Source organism: Chlorocebus sabaeus, chromosome 7, assembly GCF_047675955.1.
Source record: "Chlorocebus sabaeus isolate Y175 chromosome 7, mChlSab1.0.hap1, whole genome shotgun sequence".
NCBI classification, from domain to species: domain Eukaryota; kingdom Metazoa; phylum Chordata; class Mammalia; order Primates; family Cercopithecidae; genus Chlorocebus; species Chlorocebus sabaeus.
In genome coordinates, this window is record NC_132910.1 from 51,921,548 (window position 1) to 51,948,709 (window position 27,162).

The 27,162-nt window shown below is 36.9% G+C and overlaps 1 protein-coding gene across 2 annotated transcripts in view; it reads right to left on the reverse strand.

Moving 5' to 3' along the window:
• EMCN (endomucin) overlaps positions 1 to 27,162 on the reverse strand; it is a 115,842-nt gene that overhangs the window by 10,862 nt on the left and 77,818 nt on the right. For both annotated transcript variants that reach the window (XM_007999391.3, XM_073017513.1), the window contains exons 6-11: positions 16,973 to 17,065; positions 16,676 to 16,735; positions 14,836 to 14,931; positions 10,654 to 10,678; positions 9,453 to 9,514; positions 3,822 to 3,895 (exon numbers count right to left, since the gene is read on the reverse strand). In XM_007999391.3, coding sequence (XP_007997582.3) covers positions 3,861 to 3,895; positions 9,453 to 9,514; positions 10,654 to 10,678; positions 14,836 to 14,931; positions 16,676 to 16,735; positions 16,973 to 17,065 — 371 coding nt within the window. In that variant the 3' untranslated portion in view covers positions 3,822 to 3,860. The remainder of the gene's footprint in view (positions 1 to 3,821; positions 3,896 to 9,452; positions 9,515 to 10,653; positions 10,679 to 14,835; positions 14,932 to 16,675; positions 16,736 to 16,972; positions 17,066 to 27,162) is intronic.

Genomic DNA, 27,162 nt, shown 5'->3' on the forward strand with positions numbered 1-27,162 from the left:
GCTTTAATTTCATTGTTTACGCAAAAGTCATTCAGGAGCAGATTGTTTAATTTCCATTGAATTGCAGGGTTTTTAAAAATCGTCTTGGTATTGATTTCTATTCTTGTTGTGCTGTGGTCTGAGAATGTGGTTGATATGATTTTGTTTTTTTTGAAATTATTGAGAATTAGTTTCTGACTGAGCATGTAGTCAATTTTAGAGAATGTGTCATGCATGGATGAAAAGGATTTATATTCTGCTTCTGTTGAGTGGACTTTTCTGTAGATGCATGTTAGTTCTATTTTGTCAATTGTCAAATGTAGGTCCCAAACATCTTTGTTAGTAATCTGTCTTGATGATCTCTCCAATATCATCAGTGGAGTGTTGAAATCTACTATTATTGTGTGGTTACCTAAGTCTCTTTGTAAGACTAAAAGACTTTGTTTTGTAAATCTAGGTGCTTTAGTGTTGGGTGCATATATTTAGGATAGTTAAGTCTTTTTGTTGAGTTGAACCCTTTATCACTGCCTTTCTTTGTCCTTTTTGATCATTTTTGGTTTAAGTCTGTTTTGTCTGAAATAAGAATAGCAACCCCTGCTCTTGTTTGTTTGTTTGTTTGTTTGTTTTCTATTTGCTTGACAAATCTTTCTCCAACACTTTACTCTGAGACTATAGGTGTCCTTGAATGTGAGATGGGTCTCTGAAAGACAGCATACACTTGGGTCTTACTTCTCTATCCAATTTGCCACTTGATGCCTTTTAAATGGAGTGTTTAGCCCCCTAACATTCAAGGTTAATATTAATATGTGTGGATTTTATCCTGTCATTCTATTGTTACCTGGTTTTATGTAGACATGATTGTGATTTTGCTTTATAGCATCAATGGTGTATGTACTTTAGTGTGTTTTTGTAGTAGCCAGTAATGGTCCTTCATTTCCATATTCAGCACTCCCTGTGAACCTCTTGAAAAGTAGGTCTGGTGGTAATGAATTCCCTTAGTATTTGCTTGTCTGAAAAGGATTTTATTTCTGCTTTGCTTATGTGGTCTAGTTTGGCTGAATATGAAATTCTTTGTTGGAATTTCTTCTCTTTAAGGATGCTGAATATAGGCCCCCAATCTCTTCTAGCTTGTAGAGTTTTGTCTGAAAGGTCCAGTGTTAGCCATTGATGGGGTTCCCTCTACAGGTGACCTGCCCATTCTCCCTAGCTACCTTTAATATTTTTCTTTTCACATTGACCTTGGAAGATCTGATGACTATGTGTCTTGGGGATGGTTGTCTTATATAGTATCTTGCAGGGGTTCTCTGAATTTCCTGAATTTGAATATCAACCTCTCTAGCTAACTTGGGGACATTTTCATGGACAATATCCTCAAATATGTTTTCCAAACTGCTTGCTTTCTCTCCCTGTCTTTCAGGGATGCCAATGAGTCATAAGTTTTGCCTCTTTACATAATCTCATGTTTCTTGGAGATTTGTTCATTTTTGAAAATTCTGTTTTCTTTATTTTTATCTGACTATGTTAATGTGAAGAACTGGTCTTTGAGTTCTGAGATTCTTTCCTTGACTTGGTCTATTCTGCTGTTAATACTTCTGATGTGTTAAGAAATTCTTGTGATGAGTTTTTCAGCTCTATCAGATTAATTTTTTTCTTTTTAAAATGGCTATTTCATCTTTCATCCCTTGTATGGTTTTATTGAATTCCTTAGATTCCTTGGAATGGGTTTCAGTCTTCTGATTCTCAATGATCTTCATTGCCATCCAGATTCTGAATTCTATTTCTGTAATTTCATCCATCTTTTTTTCTAGTTAAGAATCATTGCAGAGCAACCAGTTCAGTCATTTGGAGGTAAGGAGGCAATATGGCTTTTAGAATTTCAGGAGTTATTGAGCTGGTTCTTTCTCACCTATGTGGGGTGATGTTTCTTTAATTGTAGCATAATTTGAGTATAGTCAGTTTCATTCCTATATGTTTTCAGAGGGCTGAGGCTTTGTGCAGGGTCTTTATTTGCAGTTGATTTCTTGTCCTTGGTTTTACAGAGGACTATATTACTGAAGTATTTTTGGTGTTGAAGTTTGGTTTGCAATTCAACAGAGAGTGCTTAAACATAATGGCTGGTAGATAGACTCTTACCCAGCCATGCAGCCCCTCTGTGTTTCCTCACATTTGTAGCCATGCTCCCCCTCAGTGCTCTGAGAGTGTGTGATCCTCTCCCATTCAAGTGCTGGTCATAGATCTCAGCTTAGCACTCCCAGACTGTGCACTGCAGGCCTGAGACAAGCTTAGGATTTTTTCTCTCCCCCCATCTTGGTGGCAGCAGGGGCAGAGACCTTGGGATGCCACTCAGAGCCACTGCCTATTAGACTAATCAGCTGGGAAAAGGTGATTGTATTGCAGGCCCAAGCTGGGGGCTCATGACTGGTGAAAAGCAGGAGGGCAGGAAGAGGCAGGCTTGCCTCTTTTCCATAGGGCACTGCAGCATGCTGAGAGTGCACAAATTCCAAGATTCCTAATCCATCCCTAATTACTGGCTAGAGGGGGATAAAATCCTGATACTGACACATGTGTTTGGATGGCACTCCTCTGTCTCTGTCTTCTGCTACTGGGCAGACAAGCACAGCAGGTACCATTTATTCTACAAGAAATTTCTGAGTGTCTGTAACAGCACAGGGTTAGTAGTTAGGCAGTAGACCTAGGCCATGAATACAATATTTCTCATCGTAGACACTTTACCTAGAGTGACTACCATTGTGATCAGGCCAATTCTGGAGATGTATTTATTTTATTTTATTTTTTATTGTTAGTTGCCGAAGGGTCGATTCTTCTACAAGTTTTATAAAACCTCAAAAACTAAGCAACAACACTTAATTGATACTTCTTGTAACAATTAAGTTAAAGTCAGAAGAGCATTTCCTTACTCAGTTCTGGGAAAGTAAAAGGCAATCCCATACCAACTGGGAGAGTTAATTCCAAGGCAGGTTTAACATTGACCTGGGCTCTTTACTAAAATAAGAAATGTACCTGCCTTGAGCTTACTTCTGGTCATGACATGGAATATACTTTTGAGAAATTTCCATTTTTTATTGATTCACAATTATTGTAGTAAGAGTGATCATTTGTATCTGATTTTGTCAAGCTATCTGGAGGGCTCTGTTGCTTGGCTGGTTATACAGCCAGACTATGTCTACGTGACCAGCTGAGTAAAAGGAAACCTGACTGAAACTGAATTTTAGGTCATCTTTTTGAAGGTGTTTTTCCCACACATCCATGGTTTCTAGACCCAGAGAGAAGAGAGAAAATGTATTCTGTTATGGTCCTTATAGAGAGAGGGCAGTTGGACCCTTCATCTAGCTTCTCTGAACCCATTTCCCTGAACCAGACTGTGGCTGTAATACACACCTTTACTGTAATGCAGTTTCTATGCTTTATCATTTTCTTGCAATAAACTGCAAATTTGCAAGCACTGTCACTTGGATCCTGCCAGTCTTTGTTAGCAACAGAAGTCTGTCTAAGTGCCACAGTTAGTGTGTGCTTACTGACCTAGGTAGGCAGACTAAATTTACAAGGAAACATTAACAACAGGCAGAAAGAACAAATTGTATCATTCCTTAGATAGGCAAGAGAATTGGACAAATCGTCTACAACCACCAGGTCATGCATTTTTTGGCAATTTTTGTTAGAGTTTGTTTGTAGACAATTTAAATAAACAATGAATGATCATTGCGCTGACACAAACCATTAACTTTTCAGCTTTTGAAATTCTTTAAAAATAATCTAAGCTGCACCAGGCTAACAAAACAGATATTAATGATTGTCTCCGTGAATGAAATAGGGAAACTTACATAATTATTGCCTAGGTGTGGGGAGAATTCCTCAAGCTGTCAGTTCTTGGTTTTTCCTTGTGCAGAGTGCTCACCTGAGAACAGAAGATATGTTTGGATCTATAAGCTCAGAGACTGAGTAAGGATGAAAACAAAGTTTCCTAGCTTTTTTTCTATTTTTTCAAGGAAAGTTCAATTTTCCTGCAAGAATGTCATTACAGCCACCATTTGCCTCTTGGTATTGTCTAGAAATTAGTCACCAAAATATATGAGCTTTTCCCAACCATCATCTGTTTTCACTCCAAAGTAGCAATATGAAGTCCTGGGTGGGATAGGTCAGGGGGCAGTGGGTGTGGGAGATGTGAGTTGGGAGATGATAACATCAGAGAAACCCTGGGGAATGAGTATTGATGTTTCCTTGTTACATGAGCTGGCTCTGCCTAAGCAAGCCCATATCATGTATTTAAAGTGCCATTTTATCAGGAAGACATTCTAGGGTCCTTCTGTTTAAATAATTCAGTGAGGGTTTTGTGAAAATGAATTTATAGGCCAAATGAACACTTGGGTGATATACAGAGCAGCGCAGGTGCCATTACTCAAAATCCCAGTGCTATTCCACCATCCGATATACACAGAAATATTAACCTAGGATGATGGCAAGTTGAGAGGCCCCAAGTATTTTTTACATGACAGTGGATTCATTACCAACATATTTCACATTACTTCTGTCCTTTAGGTAGAACCGAGTATCAACGTGAGTCACACAATATAAAAGCAACATAGGTCAAAATCTCCAGCTTTTCGAATAAATTTCATCATTTTGCTCCAGCTTTTATCTGCCAGTTGTTAGGAAATCTGTCCTCTGGGGACTCTGAGGATGTCACCTGTTACTTGTACCAACATGACAATAATAAATAGCGCCGGAGACCTCTGAGGAGAACAAACTCAAGACTCCTCCTCAAGAGCTCCTTCGGTTCTATGCTCTAAGAAATGTTGGGCATAGTTCTGCAGCACTCCCAGACCCTGCTCCAAGGCAATCTTTTGCTAACTATTGTTCATTTTGCAAACGACGCAGCACCTACTTGGAACCCATGGCTATGAAGTACTGGAATGAGAAGTAAACAAAATAAATATTGATTCATCCCCTAGCGTCTGCCAGAAGTCAAGCAAAGCAAGTCATTGAAAATCTTTACAATTCTTAATATTCTTCCTCAAGGTCTGTCTAATCGACAGACTAGAAATTTTGAGAAAAATTTAATAACAATATGATATCAGTAACAAGAATAATGATATTTATAGTAAAATCAAACAACCCACATACATATCTAGTGAAAATAAAAACATCCAGAGGGAAATATATCAAATGCCAATAGTGGTTGTATGAAGATTGTTTCATGGGTAGTTTTAAATTCTTTTTTATTCTCTGTTTTTTCTATTTTTCATTATTCATAATCTGGTCAAATATTAAAATGGTAGTTTCAGCCATGAAAAAATATTATAAGGCAGTAAAGTATGTTAATTTGCCAAATTAACAACGTGTTAAGATGAGGGAAAGACCATTTGCACTTGAAACAGTCAAGGAAAATTTGGTGTAATTGCAGAGAATGAAACAAATATTGAAGGGCTGAGGACAGAAGAGGATTCTACATACGGCTTTATAAATCTGTGAATGTTTTGTTCATTTTTACTCTGTGGTTCATTTTTTGTTTTCAATGAACTTTTATTTGTAAAAATAAGCAAAAAATGATGACTATGCACTTAATGAATAATTGCCATAGCATACTAATTAGTTAGTTTGCTAATGACATATTAATCATATGTAATTACCATTAGAGGGGGAAGTGCACATGACAAAGAAGAGCAAGAGACTCCTCATTCAAGAAAGCTGGATTCAGAAAGCCAGAGACAGTCAGGGGACAGGGAAGGGAATAAATGAAGTCTGAGAAATATGCATTGTTATTGCATATCAAGTGTTGTCAAAACTGAGCTAGAGAAGGCAGGCACATCATGGAAGGTGTTGCAGACATGTTAAAGTGTTTGAACTTAATCTTAGGTTATTATCTATCAGAGTCTTCTAAGCAGAGGAGTATTCTAATAAATTCAGATCTGATTTTTCTTACTCTAAATGGTTCAAAGTCAACTGATGCTTTGAAGCTAAGTTTAGTGATACAATGTTTTTCTTCTTCCATAGAGTCATATATTTCTAATTCCAAATTTTTTCTTTATAATTTGTATAACCTGACATATTAAAAGTGAGATAATGTGTATTAGCTTTCTGAGATGATATAAAAATCACATTTAAAACACATGTCACACATACATTTTTTAGTCAATTGTAGTGACCTTTAACCTGACGAGATCGCTTACTAAAGCTGAGTAGTAGCTCATATGTTCTTATAAAGGACTCCTTGATCTGCAACATTTGATGCTCTTTTTTTTCCTGAAAGCATCTTCTTCTTAGACCCTAGTAAACTTCCTCTTTTACATTTAAGAGAGTTCCAAATTTAAACATGTATGAGTTACAACTTCAGCAGAAGACCTTATTCAACAAAGAATATATTTAAAGGAAGCAGGGAGTATGGATGGATGAACATCAACCACATTACTTACTCCATAACCTAATTGAAAAAGAGAGATTTGGAGTGAAAGAACTCTCTTACCAGGAGAAAATGACGAGAACTTTAACTGTGGCTCATTCAGGCTTCTAGAAAACCAGAAAATTTGGCATCCACTGGCATTTTTCCTAAAGGTGGGTTGCTGCAGAGGGCTATTTCCTTGGAAACATTGTTTATTGGTCTGTACCACAGTAAAAAGTCCAGGGTTTCTACACTGAAGTAATGACAGATTCAGGTAATTTTTATGACCACTGAAGCTCAAATTTCATTGTGTTACCCATCTATGCTCATTGATTAACATTGTATTTCTTAGGTCTTGAAACAAAGAAAGTAAATTGTAACAGTCATCAATTCTGAGTAGTTGGTGGTCAGATATTTGTTCTATCAATTTTTTTCTGTATTTTAAAAATTTATAAAAATTTTTATCTAGGCAGCAGTAGAAAAATTGAGCTAAGCTTGTGAACTTATATGAAACCTAGTCATTTAAGTTTTTTTTTTTTTTTCCTACTTTTTTAGGAAAGACATCAGTATTAGGTAAGAGAAGTTACTTAAGTAAAAATAATTTTAGTAATGTAACTTCTCTTGAGTGTAGTGAGCATAGTATTATAAAGAAAATATATTTGAATACATTTTGAAATGCAGTGGGAAGAAATTTGTTTGCTAGTGTTTGGGGAGACACCAAGTTCTGTTAATGACAGACTTTAATAAAAATTGTGGTAGTACAAGGAGCATTTGGATAGCATTGTATTTTAGATAATAAATTCTGGACTACTGAAGTCTACTCTGAATCACCAATTTCAGTGTTGCCCTATCACCAAATATTTTCCATGGTAGTCATCTGGGTTGCCCTTTGAGAGATTATTTTGCTAAAAGCAATATAATTTCTAAATTGAAGTTGGCAGAAATAAAAGTATTCAAGAATATATGTTACTATTTCCATGATAAAATCTCCCTTTTAGAGCTGTGACCTGACTTTGTTTGAAGAAAAGGAAATTAGGTGGGCTAAGGGTCAATTTAACTAGTCCGCTACCGTCTATTTCACTTACTGCTATAGTCACCGCGAGAGTGGGAGAAAGCCTACATAGAATTTTCCCCAGGCATTAAAGAAGAGTCTGCTGTTACATTTGCAACCAAGAAACACAAGGTTCTCTGAGGTTTTCCCCCTGCTGGAAGTCATGATTCTAGTGTCAGTGGTCCCATTTCTTTGGTGGAAATGGGTGGTAGAAAACTGCAGGTAGTCCCGATCCCAGCACCCTCCTCACAAGGAGAGCCAGGAGCTTCTACACAGAGCACTTCCAGGTATGTTTAGCACCCTAACTCACCGCTTGGAGAGTCAACATGATTACATGACTGCAAAGTGTTTGGAATATGTGTGATACCTGTTTGCAAGCCATAGGCAGATTCTGAGGACTTTTCTTGATAAATCGTGAAGTCACGCTTAGGGTCTCTGATGTGCTTACTCAGGACTGGTTCAGATTTAGCCTGCTTGACCACTTTTTATTTTTTTTGCCCTTTACCCTGACCTGGCAGAATAGGCCTGGCTACTGAGTAAAGGCTGGTGAATAGCCAGGAGGAAACTGTGAGTGGCTTATAACCACTTTATGGGTAAATTCTGCTCCTTGTCTCAGATGGTTCCTCCTGAGACAAAGGATAGTATGGGAATAAAGGAAATGTGTGTATTAAAGAGTGGAAGAGATGCAAGGAAAAAGGAGCTCTGTCTTGAAAGAAGATGGCTCATGTGAGGGGTTTCAGCATTCCTGCGCAGCCTTCAGCTGTTCTTGCTCTTCGACTCTTCTGTTTGCCTCTTGCCGTTTGTTCTAGGTTGAATTTATACATGAAATTGAGACCACTTTCAGCCTGTAATATCTTGCTCTTGATTTGGGACAATATTTATAGCTTCTGTTTTACGAAATTATTTTGAGCCACCAGCAATATTTATAATATAGCTTATCCCCAATATTCAATTGGAGAATTGGATATTGTAAATGTATTAATGTACCATGATATTTAAATTAGACCCACATGTTTTTTTAAATTATTTATTTATTTATTTATTTTTGTGAAGTCTCGCTCCTCTGTCACCCGGACTGGAGTGCGTGGCAGGATCTTGGCTCGCTGCAGCTTCTGCCCCTGGGTGCCAGCATTTCTCCGGCCTCAGTCCCCCATGTAGCTGGGATTACAGGCATGCACCACCGTACCTAGATAATTTTTGTATTTTTTGGTAGTGACAGAGTTTCACCATGGTGGCCAGGCTGGTCTCGAACTCCTGACCTCAGGTGATCGGCCCGCCTCAGCCTCCCAAAGTGCTGGGATTACAGGCATGTGCCACAGCTCCTGGCCAGATTATTTTATAAAGCCAATAATTGCTTTTAATTGATCTGCTTTGTGATATCAATGGTTTAAACGTCTGATCTACTCAAAACAAAGAAAAATCCATGATTTCAATTTTGAAAAGCTATCCAGCATCACATTTTTTCATTGTTCTTGACACAAATCATACTTATATTTTGAAAGACTTTTACAATTCCAATCAAATGAATATACCTAAGAAACTGGAAACATTCACATTACATCAATAGAATATTATATTTTACCTTTATGGAGAGGCACAATTAAATTTATATAAATGATATAAAACATGATTTACATTTTAACTGATGACCAGTTTTTTGCCCTCTTGACCATATGTGACTACATAGCCAGTACCAAAATGAAACAAAACAACAGCAATAATTTAAAAACTTGTTAACAAAATTTGTGATTTTCTGCCATTCCTGCAGAATAGGAAATGCCTCCAGCCATCTACACATCCACACATATATAGAAAGCAACCTCTAAAGGCCACATAGTCCAATAATCTTATCAAAATGGTAAGATTTTTCTTTCCTTCATGGGAGAATTTTACATTTATTGACAGTAATTGGCTATTTCTAAAGAAGTTAGACTTTTTGTTTATGTTTCACATGAACGAAATTCAAGGTTATAGTTAGATTCTAAAATAACTAATTTTTATCTAATCAACTGTCTGGAAACTTACCAGACTCATGAGAAATTGTCTTAACAGTAAGAAGCTTCACGCTCTCTTTATCAGACTGAGGTCTATTGGAAACAGAAAACATTAAATTAGCACCACAGTAATCAGCATTGTCTGTTTGTGAAAGTACTGGGACACAAACAGAATAATGAAGATACATATGCATATATATATATGTGTGTGTATATATACATAGATATATACACACACACGTATCTTTCCATGGCAAGAACTTTGTCTTTTCACGTACAAATACACATATACTTTTAGCAATTTTTACTTTTTCTGCAATCAAGCCAGTAAATCCCTGCCACTCTCTTATAGTGGTGATTGTCAGATAAATGAAAAATTAGTGTGAGTTGTGCGAAACAGTTGGCACAAGGTCCATATTGCACATGTCTCCAATTCTGAATTATGGAGAGGAAGACATATAAATGTTTACAGACCTTTTGGGCTTATGCTGAATTCTGGAGATATTCCTTTTCATGAAGTCCTGAGATACTGTAGTACGGTATCTGAACTGTCTATTTTAATCAAGAGTTCCCACCTCTCCGAAAGAGTTTCAAACTCTAATTATTTCCTTTGGACATCTCAGGAGTCTCTAAGTCATATGAATAGTAATGTAGCATTATTTCTAAAGTTTACAACCTTATGAGATATAAAACACTTGTATAAAGGTAGACCACAAACTCATGTCGACAAAGAAAACAGGATTTGTTTTGACATGAAAAACAATTCACCTTGTCTCTTTGCAGCACCTTGGTTGTTACAGTTGCTTGGATTGGTGAAATCTGCTTTATTTTAATCAAGTCAAAGTAGAATAGCCATCTACCTTAAAGGCACTGAGAACTGGCTCAAGGTAGAAGCACAATTTTCCCTGTGATAAACATTAAAAATTGTCACTGGGAAAACTATCTAAAAACTCTAGGGATTTTTTTCTGTGATATTTTCCCTCATAATTATATTCCTTCTTCTACATTTTCCATTTCATCTTTTTATTTCCCATTTTACCACTCTAAGATTAAACATGATCTTATATTTGGAATTTCTCTGTTAAATGGAGAGAGTTCTGACAAATAGTCAAAGCTAATATGAAGTGCTTCTACACTTTAGAAAATAATCCAAAAAAGTATAAGTAGAGTTAACAATAATTTTCACATGTAAATGGTAGGATCTAAACAAAAGATGATATGGGCTTACTTACTGATCATTTCCATTTTCTGGTGTGCCTAGAAGAAGAGGGAGTTGTTTAAATTAGAGTTGCAAAGAAGTTGGCTACCAAAAATCTGAGCCCCTGTAACCCCCTTACCTGCCGCCTACTCTTTTCTATACAGAGATGTTTCTAAGCCATTTTAAAATATTTTAATTTCCCCTTGCCAAGCCATTTCCTCAGGTATGGTTAATATTTATCTTGGCATTCATGGGATAGTCCTAATTAGGTCAACCCCACTACATTTAGTTCTGGACTAATCTTGATCTTGTAGTTTCATATCACTATGTGAAATTACTATTCATTATTGCATATCCCATGGACAACAGAAAATGTCTGTTTATTTCAGTATCTCTGAAAAAATTCTATTAAAAATATTGAAGGTTTTATGCCAGAGAATTGAAGTTTTGACTTTCCTTTTACATTGTTCTTTTCTGGGACACAAATCACTGTTTGTGGTGAGCTACAATGTAGATACTATATCTAATTGTATCTTAAACCCACTGATTCAGCCTCTCAAAAGAGCCCTGCAAAATATCACAGAGGCTACTAGCTGCAACTAATCTTTTGTACTCTTTGCCAGGCTGCTTCACAACTGTCTGGTAGAAAACACCTGGGGTTTAGAGTGAGAACTCAGAATGATTCATTATGCATAAGGATGTGGCCTCTCTGGAGTGAATGTTGGTGATCAAATCTTGCATTAATCTATGGCCAATCAGGCCAACTGTTTAATGTGATTGCATAAGATTTCCCTTGTTGTGCTCCTTTGCTCTGATTTTATTCCATTGCTACTCAGCTTCTGTTTCTTAGATTTCCTTTCATATTTAATCTAAATATTGTCATTGAATATGCCCTTTGAATGTAATTCTCCTGGCCTTGACTATCCTTGTTTTATAAAGACCTTAACTTCCACTAATATTTTGGCTGCTTCTATTTCTGTCATCTTGGTTAAGATATCCAATCATAACTCTTAATACCTAGGATTTAACCCATGGCACCATATGCTGCTGACCAATTAGACTTAACCTCATCTTTGCTCCATCAGTAAGGATTTAACAGCATTTTTTTGATTCCTATGTGTCAAATACAATATCAACTGTGATGCTAATAGCCCTGTTTTAAAATGAGTTGATTTTTTTAATTTATAATTTTTGTGGGTACATAGTAGGTGCAGATATTCATGGGGTATAAGAGAGATTTTGATATAGGCATGCAATGCCTAAGAATCACATCATGGCAGTGGTGTATTCATCCCCTCAAGTATCCTTTACGTTACAAACAGTCCAATTATATTCATTGAGTTATTTCAAAGTGTACCATTAAGTTTATTATTGACTATAGTTGCCCTATTGTGCTGTCAAATACTAGGTTTTATCCATACTTCATATATTTTTGTACCCATTAACCATCTCCACTTCCCCTCCACTACCCTTCCCAGCTTCTGGTAGCCATTCTTCTACTCTCTCACTCCATTAGTTCAATTTTTTTGATTTTTTACCTTCCAGAAATAAAAACATGGGAAGTTTGTCTTTCTGTGCCTGACTTATTTCAGTTAACATAATTACTTCCAGTCCCATCCATGCTGTTGCAAATGACAGGATCTCATTCTTTTTCATGACTGAATGGACATTATTGCGTATAAGCACCACATTTTCATTATCTCTTCATCCGTTGATGGACACTTAGGTTGCTTCCAAATCTTGGCTATTGTGAACAGTGCTGCAACAAATGTGGGAATGCAGGTATTTCTTTGATATACTGATTTCCTGTGTTAGGTATATATACCCAGCAGTGGGATTGCCGGATCATATAGTAGCTATATTTTTAGTTTTTTTGAGGAACCTCCAAGCTGTTCTCCATGGTGGTTGTACTAATTTACATTTCCACCCACAGTGTACGAGGTTTCCCTTTTCTCCGCATTCTCTCCAGCAAAATGTATTGACATTTTTATATGCCTGTTTTAATATTTTTTCCCTAGGAAACTATAGCAATATTCTCATTAGCAGATAGATGCAAGTCAACAGACTATTTTCTGCATATATACCATTCTTATTTGGTTAAAGCTCAGTCCACTGTCAACCTTGTCCAGGTAAGCTTAATTTCGTATTGAAATCTCTGATTCATGTTGTCTTCCACAGAGCAGAATGGGTTTACTAATTTCTCGAACTAGATAAAGTCTCTCCCACATACTTGAAGAGTGATTAACTGCAGGTATTTAATGGTGCTAATTTAATGATAACAGTGCTGTAGATTCTGTCTCAGAAACAAAGTTAACAATAACCAAAAAGATTTGGCTCTTTGTACAGTTGCCAAACTTGACTTTAAAATACTTACGTCTTCAGAATAGCTATCCATAGTGGTTGGAATTTTACACATCCACAGAAGCCTCTTTAATAGAAAATGTCAACTTTTCAAATACCGTATTCTTAAATCTTCCTATGTAATTTTTAGTATAGCATTTTTTTTTTACAAATAAATTTAGCACATTAATTTTTACCTATCCTATATACTCAACTCACAGGCTTCAATTTGAATAGCCGATTTCCAGTAATAGATAGGATTAGTAGGTAGTTCAGAAACTTAGGGAAATTAAACTGACTTATAAAAATGCTGTTTCCCCTCTGAAAACTGAACAAGGAGACATGTTTCAGACTTTAAGAAGTTTATTCACTGATTCCCAAAGGAAAAGGCATTGATTTGTTTTTACTTTTCACCAAGAGCTAAAAAGAACTCTGCTGTTTTGGTCTCCTAGTTTCTCCTGGTACTGTCACGATCATACTACAACTGTCCATGCAATGCATGGTCAGTAGGTGGCTTTAGGGATAACATTCATTAGTGTCCTGGGGGGCACATTGTCCGTGAGGTAAACAAAGAATAATGCAGCTTATATTCCTTTTAAAAATAATTACTTTTTGCCTTTTAACTATTTATGAGACTTAGGTAGAGTTTTTTAGTGACATATGTAGAATTAAAGTGGGGAAAGAGAATTCTATTTACTGTATATTTAAAAATGTAACTCAATAAGCATATAGTAAGGGCCTGCTATATATTAGGTACCATGCAATGTGAATGATATGTGATTTGTGACTTGGAGGGGTTGCCTGATTTTCAAGAGAGGTAGGCACATGGAGAAATAAGTAACTATTCTATGGTATGATAAATGATATAATCCAAATATGTAGCATTACAATTAAAGGTAGAATTCATTCTGCTTGAAGAAGTGGTATGTTATAAAAAGATACAGTAAATTTGTGTTTGAGTTGAGTCCTAATGGGTAAGTTGGAGATTCGGTGTGTTATGAAAGGTAAGAGGTGGGCTGGATATTCCAGAAGGAATAGTATGGATGAGGGCATGGTTATGTGATACTACATTATATGACCAGGGCTGGGCTGTGAAATGGAAAGATAGTTTGGAATTAAGGTAACATGACAGCTGAGCCACAGGAGTTGAAGGGGTATTTAGATGAAGGTTGAGTAAAGAAGAGCCAAAGTTCCTGGAACAGAAAAAATGACTGAGTAAAGACTAGAATAAATCAGAATTTAGTTAACAATAATTTATCAGTATTAGTTCACTAATTGTGACATACCATAGATCTTAATAAGCGAATAGGGGAAACTAGGTGTGGTGACTCCCTGTACTATCTTTGCAATTTTCCTGTAACTCTAAGTCTATTCTAAAACAGAAAGTTTATTTTTATAAAGGATAAAAAATATAACATGGTCATGGAAGATACTTTTGTTGGGTGTGTCTCTAAGGAGAGCAATTAGTCACAGAACATTTTTTGAGATTATGGGCCCCTGAGCTGAATTCTTAGCAATCCTGTCTTTATTTTCTGTTACATAGAAATGGAGTTAATCTTTACCACAGACAAGGTGTCATTTTTATGCCCTCTTTACTACCATATTCCCCTGACCACCCACAAAATTTGGGCTATTTCATTAAAAAGAATTTTCCCACATTTGATAATATCTACTAATAGTATTTAATTCTCACCCTGCAATTCACTAGCATTCAGTGGGTGTCTGTGCCCTTCGTCCTTTGTTTCTATGATCAGGAAATACAACATTTCATTTCTTTCTATAACTCTTCTCTCCCTTTAAGAATTTAAAATCAAGTTTAAACTGAGCATATATTCATTCTTCTTTCAGGAAAATAAGAACAAACACAGTTACCTACCCGGGTCTGCCTTCCAGCACATTCGGTACAAACCCACCAGAACAAATACTGAAAGTGTTATTACAATCAAAGCAATAACCACCGGCAAAATAATACCTAAAAAGAATTGGAGACGTTGTCAATTAGAGTGGCTACTGAATTTCAAGCGATAGTTTAGTAACTGAGCAAAAGCATGAGTATTTCCTTTCTTCTTTAAACATCATTCTATTAAAAACATTATATTTTAGGCAAAGATTTCTCTGATTCATGGGGTTTGCTCTAGTTGTCGTTTTTGACATAACCACTTGATGTCAGTCTTGTAACCTTTCTGAAACAAAATTCCAACCTTAAGAGAGAGTGCCCCATCTTCCTGGAGATTGAAGAAGTGGGGAGATGGAAGACTGGAGAAGCAGAAGTTGTACTCTAGATTATAATTAAATCCACATTCACTCATTACATTTTTTAGTACTTTATAATGAAGTTACTGGGAAAATATATATAACCCAATTGGGATTGCTCTCGTCCTAATGCTGGCTTTCTAAAACACTCACAAATTTCTTTCTATAATAATATCTAAAAACTAGAAAAGGCATAAAATATTGTAAGTAGATATCACAGTGAAGATGATTCTTAAAAATGAACATGATTCAAGAAAGATATGTGTATGTGTGTCTGTTTGGGGGAGTGATGTTGCTGCAGTAACTTAGGGTGAGTTTTTCATATTTGTATTTCCTTCCTTCCTTCCTTCCTTCCTTCCTTCCTTCCTTCCTTCCTTCCTTCCTTCCTTCCTTCCTTCCTTCCTTCCTTCCTGATGGTTATTTCTAAGGTTAAAAGTACAGTGATAAAAGCAAGAGAGCTGTCATAGACACACAACTAAAGGAAATTAAGATGACTATTAGTTTAGCATATTTGCTTGCATACATACTCCTTATATATTTATCAGGGGTGAGAATTATTCTCCAATTCACCTGTAGGATGGTTTACACTTCCATTGTCAGAGTTAAATATTTGTTTTAAGTAAGTTCTGCTGATTTCATAATAGATCTTAGGTGAAATCATTATTGCCTCCCAAAGTGAAGATGCCGTGAATCAGCAAGTCAGTAATTTCTATGATGACTTATTTAATGGAATGGGTTTACCTAAACTTAATAGAGCCTTTTATAGTAACAGTTTTGAATATAGTCTTTTTATTCTTAATTACTAAGGAAATTATTTAATATTCTGTATTCAGTCTTAGCACACACATAAACGTTACATGACATATATAGGTTTTAGTTAAAATGGAACATTTCTTAAAGGCCATTTTTAATATTCTATGAAGGCAAATAATTTGTTTTTTGATACAATTTAATTTTTGTTTTAATTATTTACTTGACGAAAATGAATTCAGGGTATACAACCTGATAATTTGGAAATAATTCACTTTTACAGGGACATCTACCTGTGCATTTTGGCTTATCTGAAACTACTGCCATTGAGTCATCCTTGGCCCTTAATTGTAATTGCTAAACACTAAGCTAAGAAAAAAAAAATTGCCACAGTGTGCTTTTTTTCTTTTCCCCTTCCTTCCTTCCTCCCTCCCTCCCTCTCTCTCTCTCTCTCTCTCTCTCTCTCTCTCTCTTCCTTCCTTCCTTCCTTCCTTCCTTCCTTCCTTCCTTCTTTTTTTTTTTTTTGTCATTAAGACCCGACTCACCTATGGAAAATTTTCAGAGCAGGCAGCAGTTAGAGAGTATTGTAATGGGATTGCAGGCTCAATAAAGTTGACAAAAGGCTGCCCATAATCTGATTCCTCCCCTTTACTGGTCATATGCAAACATTCTGTATATCTACCGCCATTAATGAAGATATTGCTATTACTCACTGGAATAAGACCGGCTGGTTGCTGAAGTGCTTGCATTTTTTCCACCCTCAGTGCCTATTACTTTAAGAAAGGAAAAAAAAAAAGTCACTTTTGGTTAATGTGTGCCAATCCTTGCAGTCCTCCCTCCACCCTCATTTAAGGAAGCAGCCATGATTTGTAGGTATGATGTTGCAAGTGCAAAAGATTCAGTCTCATTCTGAAGGAGCTCTGTTTTGTGAGTCAAGATTGGTAGTGTTTCCTTGGTGAAAAAGAAGGTCAGGTAGAGCAGATTTCCACTCAGACACACAGATATCATACCTTGAGACTGTGAGGTGTTTTCTGGAATTGTAACTGGTATTGAGGATACTGTACCAGCTTTAGACGGTGATGCATCTGGTTGTAAAATGCTACCTGTATGAAAATTACAAATGCAGAATCAGACTATGGTATTAAGTCTTCACACGGGATTTATTTGCAGATTCAAACAGTTTGCCTCTCTGAAGATCTGTGAAAACTATTTATTCTCGAATAGTAGAATAAATGCAATCATAACACTAAACCATAAGGTCATCCATTCCTTCTGGAAAGATAATTAAATTTAGAATCAAAAACCCTGAGTATCAGTTTTACATCTTCAGGAACTCGCCAAGAAAACTTCAGTAAGTTTTTTAGCGTAAGTTATAGCCTGTATAACCTACTGCATAAGATTCCTGTGGGATGTAAATCTATGCAAAAGCATTTTTCAAATTTCAGATATTATAACTTTGGGTGATGGTGATTTCTTTTTTCTATTGCACATAGTTAAAATGATCATAACTTCACAGGACTTCAGATTTTATAATATTTATCAGTGATTGAAGGGAAAAAAAATGCAGTTGAGGCTTTGGTTAGAAGAATTGAGGAAAAATCAAAGAAGACTCCTTCGTTTTCATCCCTAAAGTTCACCAGCTGGTTTTATTATGTGCGTTTTCTAGAGTAACTGCTGCTTGGCTGTTTTTTTTTCACTAGTGTCCATGCTCTTTTTTTTTCCCAAGGGAAATATAAATAAAAAATGTATTGTTGTTATTTGTTTGTTTAGTTAACATTTGCCATCTTCAATCAGGAAGCAAAATTTATAAGTAAAAATCTACTATTCAAAATCCATAGCTGTCAATAAGTTTAAAGGGCATATAAATAATTAAGTATTGTATAAGTTGAAAACATGTGTTCTTGTGAATTTGCAATAAAGTACAATTTGTACTTGGAAAATTTTTTGAAAATTTTTTCTCTTTCTCTTGCAGTATGAAGTGCTCTATTTAAATCACGCCTGTTTGCCTTGTCTGTTCTCTGAATTGCAAGTTCCTAGAGTGTGAGGGCCATACTTGTCAACACACCCAATGTGGAGCTCTGGCCACAGGGGGTGTGCAGTCAAATGTAGCTGACACTAAGAAGCACTTCTTATGATTATGGCTCCTTGGGCGTATTAAGGCCATGTATAATTGCACCAAAGAAATTGATATTTCTATGACTGCCTTGGCTCATTCCTTCTTCACCACCCACATCCCAGCACGCACTGCATGCTCATGCATTTTTGACATCTGTGGGTGAAGAATAATGTTCAGAGTCTGTACCGTTCTTGCCATGCAAGAGATCTGTGGGTGGAAGCTAGATATATGCCCATAAGAACAAAGAAAAATGTCAGGCTAGTGCACTAAGCAGCCAGAAAAAGGAATATTAAATAAAAGAGTGGGAACTAGCTGAAACCTTGGTACTTTCAGCTGCCTTTTCCAGTGTCAAGTAGTTTAGCAAGGATGAATGCTCTTTCAGTTGTCTTGGTGGAGAAGGTGGCTGATTAAATAACCGATGATGTTAATCCTCTTGTGATTTCCCAAGGGTTAATTGTCCTACCTTATTACCAAGTTCTTGTAGACAGGCTAAATGGCAGCCTCAGGACTAAGTGTAATCTGTCTGGGTCAGAACAAACTCCCAGCTTCCCTGCTTAAAATGTGTTGATCACCCAGTGTCAATGGTTATTGCTAATGACCCATGGATAGGCCAAAATGTTAACATTTCATAGTGGAAAGATTTGGTGGCTGCTTGAACAAAGACTTTAAATTTGTTTTGTTTTTCTTTAAACTGCAACCTTCAGTTAAAAAATTATTTCTGAATCCAGCACACACACACAAACACACACAAAGACACACACACAGACACACACACACAACATTACTGGTCATGATCCAATAATGGGAATTAACCTACAGTTTGAGAAGTTCTGTTTTTTAGCATGATCATATTGCTGAAATTATGGTACTTGGCTGAATCCATAAAATGTGAGCCTAATGTTATTCTTTCTGTGACTCAGATGTGGAATCCATGACATGCTCAGAGCTGATGATCGACACAGTTTTTGTTGAGACTGTATTATCCTATATTACTAACAAAATAGCACTGCCAGAAGACATACAGGAGAGCTATAGCAGAGTGGCTAAGAGCATGATTCTGAAGACAGGATACCTAGGTACAAATCTGACTCTAGCACTTACCCCTGTGGAATCTTGGGCAAGTTGCTTAACTTCTATGTGCCTGAGTTTCCACATATATACATGGAGATTATAATAGTTCTACAACATAGTATTGTGAAAATTATATGAGTAAAAATAAATTTAAACTGCTTAGAAGGGAATGTGATATTAATATGTATATATTATATATAATAATAATTTTCTATTATTATATTATGATTATTCCCCTAGAGAGTTGAACCTCCCAACCAAGGTCAGTTTGTCTAATTTTCTCAAAAATTCTAAGAGTGAAATATATGAACTTCAGCCACTTCTGTGATTTCAGATGCTTCTTTGCTCTAGTCAAGACATAGAGGAACTGGAGAAACTGGAGTAGAATATGGTACTCTCAGATAACATAAGTTTGTTCTTGGACCCTGATGTTTGGTGTTTTTATGATTATTGAATTTGTGGCTATGATATTTCAGGATTTAAGTCCAGCTGGGAAACTTCAGGTCAGAACTTGGAGCAAACTGATGAGACAGAGACCCTCAGGGTCAAGTCTGTTGTAATAATGTATATCCAAATTTACCCCATCAGCATCTGACAGTGGTACATATTTGGACCTCACTGTAGACCAATTACTTAATAAATCATTGAGAGTTTTAGAGACAGAAGACCTATCAATGTCCCAAGGCACCTGTGATTGCCGTAATAATGCTCCTCACAGAACTCCAACTATAGAAAGTGTAAGTGACCAAAGTTACCCACGTGTCCTCTGAAACTCATCTCTCTGTTTGTGTTGGTGCCATGTCTCTCTAAGGCTGCTCCCAGCCAATGAGTGGACCTGCCAGGAATATTAGGCTGGCTTGTCCTGGAATGAATGTGGACTGGAGGATTCCCTGATGGTCTCCCTGAACCTCCCCTAGAATGCATGGCAGCCTAGATGCTTCTGCTCAGCATCTGTGTTCTCTCTCCCTATCACCAGGTCAGATGTGCATTTCAGTCTGGTAGCTCTTCTAGACTTTCCTTGTCCCCTCCCAGGCATTTTTTTTTTTTCTCTTTTAGGTATTTTCCCCTAATGAAATCCTTGTACTTTTAACTGAATCTTGAACTCTGCTCCTCTGAACATTCAGATTAAAGCAGTCTCCCTGACAAGTATTTAAAAGGCCACTTCCTATGGGGAGCAGAAATGAAGCCTCCAGGAATTTTAAACTGGACTTGGAAGACTTGGGCACTGGTTCATAAGGGAAATATCTGTTTGTCTAAACCTTTTTTTTTTTTTTTTTTTTTTTGAGACAGAGTCTCACTCTGTTGCCCAGGCTGGAGTGCAGTGGCATGATCTCGGCTCACTGCAAGCTCAGCCTCCTGGGTTCACACCATTCTGGCTTTTTTTCCCACCCAATGGTTACCTCAACCACAACCAAAGGAAAAAAGCAAAAAACAAAAAACAAAAATTATTCTATCCTCTGATCTTGTGTAAGACTATCTGAAATTCACCCATAACATATTATTTTATGCCTACATGACTACTGGAATTATTATAGTTATGTATAATATTGACTTGTGTCCTTAGTAACTGCCAATGGCAGGCTTCATGTATCATTCCTCTTTTAGCTGGTGTACACATAATAGGAACAGGACGAATACTTATTAAATGCCTTGGTTAATGGTGGTTGATTAGATCTACCGTTCTGTATAGGGGAGACTATACCTGCAAGACTATACACTGCAAGCTCAGCCTCCCGAGTTCACACCAGATTTTGAGATTTCTTGTCATCTACTCTGTGATCACCCTGGTCAAAACCACCATCTTCTCTCTCCTGCATCCTTTCTTCAGCTGACAGTGTCTCTTCAGCTCTCTGAGTTATAAAACATAAGTCGGGGCCGGGCGCGGTGGCTCAAGCCTGTAATCCCAGCACTTTGGGAGGCCGAGACGGGCGGATCACGAGGTCAGGAGATCGAGACCATCCTGGCTAACACAGTGAAACCCCGTCTCTACTAAAAACACACAAAAAAACTAGCCGGGCGAGGTGGCGGGCGCCTGTAGTCCCCGCTACTCGGGAGGCTGAGGCAGGAGAATGGCGTAAACCCGGGAGGCGGAGCTTGCAGTGAACTGAGATCCGGCCACTGCACTCCAGCCCGGGCGACAGAGCAAGACTCCGTCTCAAAAAAAAAAAAAAAAACATAAGTTGGCTAATGTAACATTGTTGCTCAAAGCCCTCAGTGATTCACCATTCCACTTAGAAAAAAAGCCAAAGTCCGCGCAATAGCCCACAAAACCCTAGGTGATCTGCCTGGCAAATCCCCTGCCTCAACTCTGCCCACTTGCTTAATGCTGTCCCTTAAACATGCCAGGCCTCTCCTCAAGTTCTAGCTCTGCCTGGATGTTCTTCCTCCACATATTGGGTGACTCACTTCCTTCTTGTGTTTACTCAGCTCTTTTCAGGGAGACTTACCTTGGCCACTTTTTTCAATCTTGCAAACCCTTCCCCACCTCTCCAGTGCTTATGATCCCTTCCTCCTCTATTGCTGCACATTTTCTCTTTCTCAGATCACTTATATCTTTTAACTTACTATATAATTTAGTTAATTATTATTTTATTGGGTATAGTTTACTTTCCCTGTGAGAATATAAGAACCTCTAGGGCAAGGATCTTTATTTTGCTCACTGATATTTCCCAAGTATTATAACAGTGTCTGGAAGTAGGGTCTATCACTATTCACTGAAGGGATAAACAAACTTCTTGGCAGAAGAATTGACTACTATAAAAGATGAAGTGAATTTATGAGATTATCTTTTAATCTTAATATTGGGATTGGCATATATTTAAAATCATGATATTATTATTGTTCTCATTCATTCAACAACAAGAACAAAAATAGAGACCTACTTTAGGACCACCACTAAATGTTGAAGAAAATACAACAGAGTATGAGAGGTAGCTGTTGCATTTAAGGACCTCACATTTTAGTAGGGGAGGTGAGAAGCATATCCCAAAACTGACAGATGTTAAACATGCAATAAAGAACAGGTAAAACATCATGGCAAAGACCAAGGATCGGAGAGACTATGTTATTGTTTATTAAATTTTACTTGTAACTCTTAAAAACAGGACTTGAGGAGCTTAAGCAATTTTACAGACCATAAGATGAATGAAATTGAAATAAGAAATTAGAACAAATGCAAATGAAAGAAGTAAACAGGCCCCTTCCAAGAGTTAATACCGGGTATTAACATAATTGTTGCTGTTGGCCACAAGAATGGACTCTGAGCACCCTGACACTCAGGGAAAGGAGAACATGTGGTCTACTCTGGGCTTTATTATTGGAGGGGAAAATAATCTGTTATATAAGTGATACATGCGTGGTACAGACAATAAGTGCTATGACTATGGTTGGTGCAATTCTGTGTTTTGGAAAGGGAGCATGTTGATGTCATCCTGGAGTCTCCTCTAACTAGGATTTTAGGTTCTTTTCAATCCGTGGCTAGTCTTTATTTTCACACACAATGGCATCCCCTGTCTACTTAATAGGTAAAATATCACAGGAGGAATTTTCTGCCTTCAGATGATGAAAATTAATTCCCACTCTCATCTGACCTTACCTTTCTGACCTGGTTGTACTCTTATAGCAATGCAAAAAAAGTTTTACCTTAAATTTCCTTTGCTTTGCTTTGGACCGTCAATGTTAGTAACCTGAGGTAATAACATCTTCTGACCCAGAAATAATGGAATAACTGAATGGAGATTAATTTACTTTAGGTAATTCTGTAGAAATATTTGTTGTAGAAAAAGGATATATTTTTCTTTTTGATTTAAATAGTAGTTTTTACCAAATTATATATAATGAGAGTGAGGCACTGTGCTAATTACTTCCATATATGCTAATTTATTTTATTCTTAAGTAAACATTCTTAATCCTGTGTTTTAAAGATGAGAGATACTGTGGCTCAGAGAGATAAGGTAATATATTTAACAGTAAGTGCAAGGCTAAGCCATAAGCCAAATATGACTCAAAACCCTTTCTGTTTTCTTTCTAATATGCCATGTAATCGATAGATTTTAAAATGTTTATCTTAGTTACTTATGGCATCATTATCAATGGAATCAATAAAATCTGTTCTTAGCATTCTGAAAGTTTTGAGATATTCTTATCCCCTCCTGCATCATGAATATAGACTTGAAAATATTAAGAAGGATTTTATTTTCAAACCCTTAAAAGAGATTAAGTGTCTTGCAAATATTAACACACTTAATTATTGTATTATTAATATTTGCATTTTACAAAGTAGAAACTGATGCCTAGAGAGATTCATTTGCCCGGGGCCACACAGCAAGTAGGTGGCAGAGCCAGGATTTGAATGCAAGCTCTAGAGTCTGTGATATCAACCCCAAAATCATGCTGCCTAAGCTGCTGCATTTCAGTAGGGATGAGTTATAAAGACAAGACTCTTATTTTTGCTACATAAAATATAATCTATTTTCAATTTAGGCCTCAATCACAAAGGCATTTTTCTTATCAAAACAAGCTAAACACTTTCCTTCAGTAGGTCAAACCAGACCATGCAGATAGACACAAGGGGACAGGGAGAATGATTCCTAATATAGTAAATAAAGCATGTCATAGAGTTTATTGGAGAACCATACCCCTTTAGCAATAGCAGGAAATGTGTTGGTTCCTAAAGTGATTGCTGGGCAGCTCACCAGTGAGGACTGTGAGTTTGTATGACTTTTCAGGGCAGACTAGGGTGATGCAAGAACAGTGCAGAGCACTACTTTGAGATTCAGCAGATCTCTGAACTAGATAGAAACCACTTAGCTATACCCGGAATCTGTACAATTTCCTAAGGGGAAGTTTGTACCAGACACTACCACATACACATTGATGTATTTCTCATTCGATAATTGAATTATTTTATTCTCAATTAATTTTCTAAACATCCTAAAATCCTAAGTTTAAAAAAAAACTCTAGATATTACTCTGCTAGAGGTATATTTCTAGCTTGACTGGATCCTAACTAAATGACAATAGCAGGATTCTGTCATTCAAAGTTAGAAAACTCAAATAAACTACCCCCGTATAGAATGATTCCTGTTTCACTTTATGTAAGTTCCTAGAGGTCAGCAGCCAATGCCCAAAACTAAGAGTGTCAACCACAGTGAATATACTCAGACAGGATGGAGCATCCACTTTTCCAAAGGCCCGTGGTCAGGTTTGGTGGCACTTCTAATACCTGTTCTGGCTTTGTTTTTCTATCAACTGTAATGACCACAATGCAACTGAGACTCTGAAACACAGTTAAGGAAAGTAAAACAGATATGTATGATGAGATCTTAAGTTATGCTAGTTGCTGTGGGAATATTGTGATGATTAATTTTATGTGTCATACTGAATGCGCCACAGGGTGCCCAGATGTTTGGTCAAGCATTGTTCTGAGTATGTCTGTTAGGGTGCTTTTGGATAAGGCTAACATTTGAATCAGTAGACTGAGCAAAGCAGATAGCCCTCCCAGACTGGTTGCTTCTCGTCCAACCAGTTGAAACCCTGGGTAGAACAAAGAGGGAACTTTTTCTGCCTGACTCTCTTGAACTGGGACATTGGTCTTTCCCTGACTTAGGACGCAAACTGAAACATTGGCTCTTCTTGGAGCTTGAGGCTGCCAACTTTTAGACTGGAACTTATGCCATCAGCTACCCTAGTTCTCAGGCCTTTGGACTCAGGCTGGAATTATTCCCACAGCTGGCCTGAGTCTTTAGACCTCTCAGCCTCTATTATCACATGAGTCAGTTCTTACAATACATCTTTCTCTCTCTCTCATTCTCACTTGCTCTCTCTCTCTCCCCACATCCCTCTATCTATTTCCCTGTCTCTCTCTGTCTCTCACTGTCACTGTCTGTGCACAACCTATTGGTTCTGTTTATCTGGAGGACCCTAATACAGTTGTTTTCCCCAGAAAATTAAGGGTTAATGGCTTATTCCTTTCTCAATTCGGTAAGGCACAATGGTCCATTTTGCTCAGGGCTGAGGTCTCTTATCAATGAAATCAAAAGGTTCATTTTCAAGGACAAGTTATTAGCTCTGCCTATCTGTGTGAAAATGATAAGGCTAAAGAAAAGAGAATTCCATCATTGCTCAAAATTGTTGTAATGACTATGCAATGTTTGCATTTATCTTTAGGGAATAAACAGCCCTTCATCACTTTTCAGTGGGTCTTTTAATCTCCTCATTAGGTGTGAACTCAGAGCTAGATAAAGGAGTAGGTAGAATAATCTGGCTACCAAGGGGTCAATACTTTCATGAACCCTTTCTCATCTTTTAAAACTGGCTTTTTTTCCCACCCGATGGTTACCTCAACCACAACCAAAGGAAAAAAGCAAAAAACAAAAAACAAAAAACAAAAATTATTCTATCCTCTGATCTTATGTAAGACTATCTGAAATTCACCCATAACATATTATTTTATGCCTACATGACTACTAGAATTATTATAGTTATGTATAATATTGACTTGTGTCCTTAGTAACTGCCAATGGCAGGCTCCATGTATCATTCCTCTTTTAGCTGGTGTACACATAATAGGAACAGGATGAATACTTATTAAATGCCTTGGTTAATGGTGGTTGATTAAATCTACCGTTCTGTATAGTTAGCATAGGTTCATACCAAATTTGGGGCCTTACCAGATATGTTACAGTGGGCAGTTGCAGTTTGATTTTCCCCAATACTTTGAATATTGAGCATAATTTTCTCATGTTAAGCATCATTAAACACAGCTTTCTATCACATACTACTGTCGTGCTATTGAATGAAATGAGTGGAGATGTCTTTAGACCTTGATTGATCAATTGATCATTTCCATATAACTATAATTATCTTTCTTTGATCTCTCATTTTAAAAATTAAATACATTTTTTAAAATAAATTTTATTGTATATATTTAAGGTATACAACATGATATTATGAGATACATTTAGATAGTAAAAGTTACTATAGTGAAGTAAATGAATACATCAATCATCTTACATAATTATACATTTTAGTTGTTTTTGTGGCAAGAGCATTGAAATCTACTCATTTAGCATGAATCCCAAATACAGTACAATTGTGTTAACAATGTCCTTATGTTGTACAATAGACTCCTAGACTTTATCCCACATACCTGCTACTTTGTATCCTCTAATCTACCTCTCCCCATTTCCTGTCTGTCCCTGGTAACCACTGCTTTGTTCTCTATCTCTGTATATTTGAATTTTTTCTTTTTAGATTTCACATGTAAGTGAGATCATGCAATATTATTTCTGTGTCTAGCTTATTTCACTTAGCATAATGTCCTCCATGTTCATCCATGTTTTGGCAAAAGGCAAGTCTCATTATTTTTTAGGACTAAATAATATTTCACTGAATATGGAATATTATTCTTTATCCATTCACCCATTAACAGATACTTAAATTGTTTCTACATCTTGGCTGTCATGAAAATGGGAGTTCACGTATCCTTATATGGTAGTAATTTCATATCCTCTGGGTATATGCCAGGAAAAAGGATTGATGGATCACTTGGGTCATTCTATTTTTAATTTCTTTCAAAATCTCCATACTATTTTCTTTTTTTCCCTTTTTTTTTTTTTTTTTTGACAGAGTCTTACTCTATCATCCAGGCTGGAGTGCAGTGGTGCCATCTCGGCCCACTGCAACCTCTACCTTCCAGGTTCAAGTGATTCTCCCGCCTCAGCCTCTTGAGTAGCTGGGATTACAGTTACATGCCACCACACCTAGCTAATTTTTGTAGTTTTAGTAGAGATGGAGTTTCACCATGTTGGCCAGGCTGGTCTCAAACTCCTGACCTCAGGTGATCCTCCTGCCCCAGCCTCCCAAAGTGCTGGGATTACAGGCATGAGCCACTGCACTCAGACAAAATCTCCATACTATTTTCTATACTGCACCAGTATGCGTTTCCATCAACTGTGTACATGAGTTCCCCTGGCTGATAAAAGGTGGAAAGATCTTGAATCAACAACCTAA